The sequence below is a fragment of the Diplotaxodon limnothrissa genome, linkage group LG20 (assembly GCF_057381915.1).
Source record: "Diplotaxodon limnothrissa isolate DT_005_m linkage group LG20, D_limnothrissa_male_GT1.1, whole genome shotgun sequence".
Taxonomy (NCBI): Eukaryota; Metazoa; Chordata; class Actinopteri; order Cichliformes; family Cichlidae; genus Diplotaxodon; species Diplotaxodon limnothrissa.
The window spans coordinates 20,907,022-20,915,538 of record NC_140615.1 but is presented as its reverse complement, the minus strand read 5'-3'; the positions used below and the strand labels follow the sequence as shown (position 1 = coordinate 20,915,538).

Below are 8,517 nucleotides of genomic sequence, written 5' to 3'. Positions count from 1 at the left end.
TCAAAAATAAAGGTTGTGAAATTTGACCAAACTGATAAAGATATTATGTATATTTTTATTTCAATTCAATTAGTTTTACATGTCCCAATCCAGCTAGCACTGGTTTGTTTCATAACTGTTATTATCGTTTTTAAAATGATTTTTCACACCTTGTGTTCAGTGTCATGTACCTAAAATTTAACCAAAAAATTAAACAAGTGTCACAGCAAATGGATATTTGCCACTAAAGTTCAGTAAAAGGAATAAAAGGGAGGGGATTTCACTTCAATTCTTAAATTAAAAAAATATTTTTTTAAAAATTGACTCTTAAGGGGTCAGGTGAGATTTTATTCCTCAAATTTGGTTGATTATATATGAAATGGCCCAATCGTCATGATTTTCAGTACTCATTTGTAGACTAACACGTGAAAACTCCGGGCGAAGTCATGTTGAACATTTCTGAATTATGTTTTAAGTATGTTTTTGACGTTGCCACCAAAAATGCGGTTTCTGCGTTAGAGAAAAAGAAGCCATGTGTTGTTTTGTCCTTTTAATCTGTGCTAGTAATACATGAGTGACTGAAATGATTTTTAATTTCTGATGAAGAGCCATCAAACGCCTAATTCTTGATCTCCTCTGGTTGTTTTCAGGACCCGTGTGAGGATTAAGAGGCAAGAGGAGAGGTCACAACAGCGAAGGGACTTTGCTCGAAATGGAGCAATGTGGGGAGGTGGTGGTGGAGTGGTGACTTTGTTGTCCAAAAAAAAGGTGTTATGGGTGGGGGGGCATTTGGGATGGCAAATGGAAATGAGAGCAGTGAAGGGCCTGTGGGGCCAATGGCAGCAGTGGTGGCTACTGCAGAAGGCATGGTAGCAGACAGTTCATCCTCCGTTATCTCTACGTATATTAAACTGGTGCTACTTGGGCTGATCATATGCATTAGTCTGGTGGGGAACTTGGTGGTTTCTCTGCTTGTACTCCGGGACCAGGCTCTGCATAAGGCACCTTACTATTTCCTCCTGGATCTGTGCCTGGCAGACAGCATTCGCTCAGCTATCTGCTTCCCCTTTGTGCTGGTGTCTATAAAAAATGGCTCAGCGTGGACCTACAGTGTGCTCAGCTGCAAGGTGGTAGCCTTCATGGCAGTGCTCTTCTGCTTCCATGCTGCCTTCATGCTCTTCTGCATCAGTGTAACACGCTACATGGCCATTGCACACCACCGTTTTTACTCGAAGCGCATGACATTCTGGACATGTGTGGCGGTAGTGTGCATGGTATGGACGCTATCTGTGGCAATGGCATTCCCGCCTGTTTTTGATGTGGGCACCTATAAATTCATTCGTGAGGAGGACCAGTGCATTTTTGAGCATCGCTACTTCAAGGCTAATGACACACTGGGCTTCATGCTAATGCTTGCTGTACTCATTCTAGCCACACATGTCGTCTACATGAAGTTACTTCTCTTTGAGTACAAGCACCGCAAGATGAAGCCAGTCCAGATGGTGCCAGCTATCAGTCAGAATTGGACCTTTCATGGGCCAGGAGCTACAGGCCAAGCAGCTGCTAACTGGATTGCGGGTTTTGGTAGGGGCCCGATGCCACCCACTCTGCTGGGAATACGGCAAAACTTGCACAACCAGAACCGGCGACTCTTAGGCATGGAGGAGTTTAAAGCAGAGAAGCAGCTTGGCAGGATGTTCTATGTGATCACATTACTGTTCCTGGTGCTCTGGTCTCCCTACATAGTAGCTTGCTACTGGAGGGTGTTTGTCAAGGCTTGCACAATACCACACCGGTACCTCTCCACCACTGTGTGGATGAGTTTTGCCCAAGCAGGGGTCAATCCTATCGTCTGCTTCTTCCTTAATAAAGACTTGAAGAAAGGGCTCCTTTCCCACCTACCAGCCTGCTGCAGGACTAAACCTCATCTGCCACGAGAGCCTTACTGTGTCATGTAACTAGAGATGATGAAGAAAAAAAACAATGGGCAGCCTACAGATGTATTGTATATTGTGCTTGAGTTATTGTGGCATTTGATGCAATGGAAGGTATTTTTAAGCAGTGAGTGGCAACTTGTGAGTGTAGTGTTAAAACACTGGAATGGTAAGCATGTATTTCCATCTGTCAACCAATTTTCACTCTAAATTCAACAGCATACATGAGGTCAGATCTTGACTTTCGATAACAGGAGAAACATACATGTAAATAATATGCAGTCACTGGGAAAACCAAGACAGACAAATAAACTAAGCTTAAGATTTAAAAAAAATGCCATTTAGAAAAGTCTTGAATACAAAGGATGTTGGGCTTGTGACAAACAGAATCCTAAAGGACGTAATAAATCCGCTTTTAGTCGGAATCTTAATGTCATCATTATACTGGAATAACTGATGATTGTCCAGCAGCAGTGGCTGATGAGAGTAAAAAAGTGCTCAGCTAGATTCAAACCAGCATTCGTGTTGACTCACCAGTTTTATTAGAATGTCAGTTTTAGTTCACAACAACATAAAGTTTCCAGAAATACAAACGTTAGTTCAAGAAAAGATGTGGAAGGTTGTTTAATGCATTTAGCTGGTGATTACATTGTTGCTGAGTCATATTAATCAAGTATCAACAGGTCATTTATGATCAAATGGAGGTACAGTGGACCCCACAAACACCTTTTAGTGCCCCTGTAGTGGTACGGTACATGGCACCGTTCACAACTGAAACATTTTAGATTGACTTAAAAACATGAATAAATAACAAACTGAGACTGGAGAAACCAAGAATTGTTATCCAATCCTCACAACAAAATGCCGTCACATTATAGGGTGTCGATGTGTTTTCAAGTTTCAGTTTTGTGATTTAACCATCAGTGAGGACGCATAAAGATGACGAGGGTGTGCTGTTGAACACAGATTTTAGCAGGACTTGTAAAAGTCAGAATAAAGGGAGCTGCAGAAACATGCTAACAGACTAAAAACCAAAGTAAAACAGGCGCTGCAGAGTAAATGTACCGTAAAGAATTGATGCAGAATCTCAAAGCAGACAGAAGGATTTTCTTTCCTCAAACACACTGTTTGTTTGCTAGTCACTAAAGCAAACCTTCAATCTGTGTTGCCTAAAACATATTCTCGTTGTTGCTCATTAGCTCAACAGAAAATGTGCAGTAGGGGATGCTTTTCAAGCTTTGAACATTTGCAGATAGAACAATTATTTGTTTTTTCATGTTTTGTTTTTTCCTAAGGACAAATCTGAAGTTACATCTGCATCTGTTACTTGAGCAGCTTCACCTTCATTTTAAAGCAGAAAGACGATTAGCTTTACCAGGCATAGCAACCCAGGATTTTTTTAACCCTCAAGCGACCAAGCCATTTCAGTTGGTATTCTAATGACCGAGTGTGCTATCAGGAATACTTTTTTATGATTTGTTTGTGTATTTCACACTACTACTGTTTCCTTTATCCATGTTAGATATTCTGAAATGCTCTGTTGTCATCAAGTATTGTTTTCAACCATTTTTATGCAAAAAAGATTTAAAATACATGTTGTACAAACAAAATGACATTTAAACAGTCCTTGTCTGTTATTTCTTAAAATACATACATGAAATAATTTTTTGGTTTCAGTGATGTTAGAAAAATAATAATAATAATATGGAAGTGAAGGATGTTTAAGCTATATGAACTATGTGAATGATGCTTTACAATATAGTAAAATAATTTCAACGCCATAATTCTTGTGATCAGTGACAAATTACAGTGCAGAAGTTGGCATTAAGGATATCTATTTATTGTTTGGTTTTAGTTTGACACAAAATGTGGGGGATTCTTTATGATCTGAATTATTAGCTCATCTGGATAAGTGTCTGCTGTTAGTAGCCAATTTATTGCTCCTAGGTGGGTCTGTCCTGAGAGTACACCCTGAATAGATCTAACCACTTTAGCCTAGTGGCCAGCGTTTCGAGCCGTTGTTTGGTAGTTTGGACAGATTTTTTTTTTTTTTTTTTTTTTTTTACTTCTTATCCATTCAGGACGTGTCTCTCATGACACCCTTCTGCACCTCTGTTGACCAACTTATTGATGCGCTCATTTCTAATCCTGTCCACCCTGCTCACTCTCAGTGAAGATCTGAACATATTCAACTCTGCCACCTCCAGCTCAGTGCCTCTGTCTCCAAACCACCACAGCAGGCCTCAACAGCATCTTGTAAACTTTCCTTTCACTCTTGCTCCTATCTTATGTCACAAATCACCCCTGACACTCATCTTGGAACATCCTGCCTGCTTTCTCTTCTTCACCTCTCTTTTGCACTCTCTGTTGCTTTGGATGGTTGATGCTAGAAAATAAACTCATCTACCTTAACTACCTCTGTTCTTGTTCACCTTCCCACCCGTCTCACTTTCATTCCTCATACCTGCTCCCCACTGTCACTACAGATCAGCGTTATCTGCAAATATCATACTTCACACAGACTCCTGCCTGAGCTCAGCTGTCAGCCTGTCCATCACCACTGCAAACAGGAAGGGGCTCAGTGCAGATCCCTGATGTAATCCCAGCCCCACCTTTATCTGTCACTCCTACTGCACACCTCACCACTATCTCACTGTCCCCATTTCCTGCACCACCCTCACATACTTGTCTACTACTCCTGATTTCCTCACGCAGTACCACAGTTCTGCTTTTGGTACCCCATCATCTGCTTTCTCTGAACAACAAAGACACTCTGAAGCTCCTTCTGACCTTCTCCTGTCTGACTTCTCCATCAACACTCACATTGCATCTGTAGTGCTCTTTCTCAGCATGAAGCCATACTGCTGTCACCTCCAGCAGTTCTGTCCTAAATCATCATGGTATGGCCCAAAAGCTTGGTCTCTCTGTAATTACTACGGCTCTGCACTTCACTCTTGTTCTTGAAAATCACTACCAGTACTCTTCTTCACTCTTCTCTCACTTCTTTCCTCCTCTCTGAGATTCTTTATTCATCAGCTCCTCAAAGTACTCCTTCCATCTTTTCAGCTGACTCTTTTCACTCATTTCGTCATTCCTCTGTGTTGTGTTCCTCACATACAACTCACTATAAACCTTTTTCTTTGCTTTTGCTCTCTCTTTATCGTATGCCTAGGCTCCAATACTCCTGTCTAGTTTTTAAATCTCCCTGACTATCACACTTTTTATTTGCCAACCTCTTCCTTTGAATAATTTACTGTACTTGCTCTTTGCATCACCAAGTCTCCTTGTCCTCTTTCCTCTGTCCAGAGGTTCCATCAAACACCTCTGCAGTTTCCCTCACCACTTCAGCTGTACTTTTGTAGTTAACACCATTCCACCTGATCTTCTGCACACACAATATATCTACCTTCCTTCTCTTCATCATATCAGCCAACTCTCTCCCATTACCAGTTCTATTCCCTACATTTAGAGTAACAATAATACATTTTATTCATAGGCTCTTGTCAAGACATTCATTGAGACCTTAAAAACCATTAAATACCAAAGTCACAGTAGAGTCCCTACTCTCTCCACATTCCTGCCTATCCTTCTTTCCTGCTGCCCAAAACCAGCTCGATGGGGTTTAAGTCTGGAGACTGTGCTGGACTCCATGTTTTCAAGCTCACCATCTTGTTCTTTGTTCCTGAGGTAGTTCTGGCGTAGTTTGGATCTATGTTTTGGGTCATTATCTTGCTGTAGGATGAATCCCTGACCAACTAGGTACATACCAGAGGGTCCTGCATGGTGCTGCACAATGCTGTGGTTTTGGTTCAGGGAGCCTCTCACTCTGTACAAGTCACCGACCCTGGATCCAGCAAAACAGCCCCAGACCATCACACTTCCTCCTCCATGTTTGACGGTTGATACCACACACTGTGGAACCATCCTTTACCTACTCGACGGTGTACAAAGATCCTGTGTGATGAACCAAAGATTTCAAATGTTGATCCATCAGTCCATAATACCTCCTTCTTCAGTAGTCCAGTGGTGGTATTTCATGTCCCAGCCAAGCCTCTTTGTCTTATTCTGACGTCTGGCTTTCTTGCTGCAACTTGTCCTGTCAAACCTGCAGCTCAAAGTCTTCTCTTCACAGTTGAAACTGAGACTTTCTTACTACGACCACTGTTAAGCTGTGCATGAAGCTGTTTTCCTGTCAGCCGCCTATAACACAAGCTGTTAACTCTCAGAAACTTGTCCTCTGATTCAGTTGTGTCTTTGGGTCTGCAGACCTCTTCCTGTCACAGTTTGTTTCTGAGCCTTTGGATGGTGAAGGAAACTGTACTCACTAACACCTTGACTTTCTTTGCGGTTTCTGCATTGGGGCGATCGTGGCTCAAGAGTTGGCAGTTCGTCTTGTAATTGGAAGGTTGCCGGTTCGAGCCGACTGGATTGACAGTCTCGGTTGTTGTGTCCTTGGGCAAGACACTTCACCTACCGCCTACTGGTGATGGCCAGAGGGGCTGATGGCGCAATATGGCAGCCTCGCTTCTGTCAGTCTGCCCCAGGGCAGCTGTGGCTACAACTGTAGCTTGCCTCCACCAGTGTGTGATTGTGAGAGTGAATGAATAGTGGAATTGTAAAGGGCTTTGAGGGTCTCAAAAAGCGCTATATAAATGCAATCTATTATTATTATTATTATTATTATTATTATTATTATTATTATTATTTCTCTGTAGGACACACCAACATTTATAAGTGTTATGATGGTCTGTCTCTCTTCCATTGTTAATCGCCTTTTTCTCACCATTTGTGTACCATCACACTACTATCTGCAGTACAATACTGTTCAACTGATGCTCATGAGGGTATGGTACCACAGTGTGTTCCAACACTGCTTATATGCAGACAGAGGGGGTTGGAAGTAATCCAGAAAAGTTGGAACAGCTGTAGGAATTAGTAGCACCAGCTTCAAGGCTTGATCAAGCTCCATTGTTGCAGAACAGCTTTAAATTGTTAATCCATTTTGTGCTCCTGAAAAAGGCCTTTTTGCATAATTCTGAAATGTACATTATTTTTCAGTTTAGGGAACCTTACCTTTTTTTTTTTTTTTTTTAACCTCTGGCAGTTCACCACTTACTTTTGTACCATTTCAAGCTATTCATTGTACTTGAACGACTTGAATTGCAATAAATAACTGGAAAAATTAGGGTGTTCTAAAACTTTTGATCAGTAGTGTATATAAAATCCCATTCACCCTGCGGACCGTCTTTATCCTTCAAGCTAGGGTCTTGTACCAGAACCCTGGGATCTTTAGGGTCCTGCACAGTACATGTGCTGATCCTAGGACTGCGCCCTTCTGAACAGAGACCTCACATCTGTTTCCAGGGATCTGCTGAAGCCACTCCCCCAATTTAGGGATCACTTTCCCAAGTGTTCCAATTACCACAGGTACTGTTCCCTTCACCCTCCACATCTTTTTGAGCTTCTCTCTCAGACATTGGTATTTCTCCAGCTTCCCATGTTCCTTCTTCCTGATGTAGCTATTACTTGGTATAACTATATTTCATTACAGCCATCTTCCTCTTGGTTAGCCATCACCAGTTTATCCATCTATACCTGGAAGTCCCATATGATGTTAGCTCGGTCATTCCCCACCACCCTAAGGTGTGTACCCCATTTTAACCCTGGGACCTTCCAGGCCATGCTTGGCACAGATGTTCCTGTATACTATTCCAGCCACTTGCTTTTGGCGTTCCATGTATGCCCTGCCTGCTAGCATCTTGCACCCAGCTGTTATGTGCAGGATTGTCTCGGAGGTATCTTGGCACAGCCTGCACCTGGGGTCTTTCCTGTTGTGGTAGACATTAGCCTCAATCGATCTTTATGAAAAATGTAAACATTTTTAGAATGAAAAAAATCAGTGTGACAAACCCTGAGGCACTAGGTTCGTCAGTTAATCTACTTGGTCACTTGAAGGTTAAAATTGCAATCAGGAGGTAGTAACTCAAAAGTTACATTTTATTCATTATTTCTTATGTTTAAAAATGTAGAACAAAGTCAATATTTTTAGTTGCAATGCTGAGTTATCAAGGACACCCATTTAAACACAGGACACAAAGTCATAGCAAGTTGGCATGCTAAACAAGAACATTCCTCTCTTCCCACGTTTAAACACACGAATGTTAGGTTAATTGAGGATTCTAAATTGCCCACATACAGCATGTGAGAACAATAAAGTGCTTGATGTATATTTAAAAAAGTGTCATATGAATGTATGCTATGAATGAAAAGCGCTGTATAAATGTTAGTATCACTAGTCACTTCATATCCCTATTTTCGTTTTGACAATGACCTTAAAGCAGCTGAAAAAGAAAGATACAAACAGTGTCAGCATCCACTTTATATTTATATTGCAAAACTGATTGGATCTAATAGTCATTACAAGAGAGCGTACACTGGAAGACATAGCTATTGCTTTATTTTTGCCTAAATCTAGATAAATCAATTAAACTATGCGTCTTCTGCAACTTTTTACAACTTATGAAGGTGGAAAGAGATCACAGGGCAGAGGTGTTGTCAGTGCATGTCTAAAATCACAGCATACCGTTAAGCCTGTGAGGGTAAA

At 41.4% G+C, this 8,517-nt stretch overlaps 1 protein-coding gene across 1 annotated transcript; it reads left to right on the top strand.

The window, feature by feature from the left end:
- Window positions 1-752: 752 nt before the first annotated feature.
- gpr173 (G protein-coupled receptor 173) lies at window positions 753-1,937 on the top strand. The gene has a single exon (XM_085344618.1). It carries the CDS (start codon window positions 753-755, stop codon window positions 1,935-1,937), a length of 1,185 nt encoding a protein of 394 aa, XP_085200744.1.
- The last annotated feature ends 6,580 nt before the right edge of the window (window positions 1,938-8,517 follow it).

What these genes read in the sequence shown, in the direction of transcription:
- gpr173 (XM_085344618.1), top strand. Translation starts at nt 753, where the DNA reads ATGGGTGGGGGGGCATTTGGGATGGCAAATGGAAATGAGAGCAGTGAA.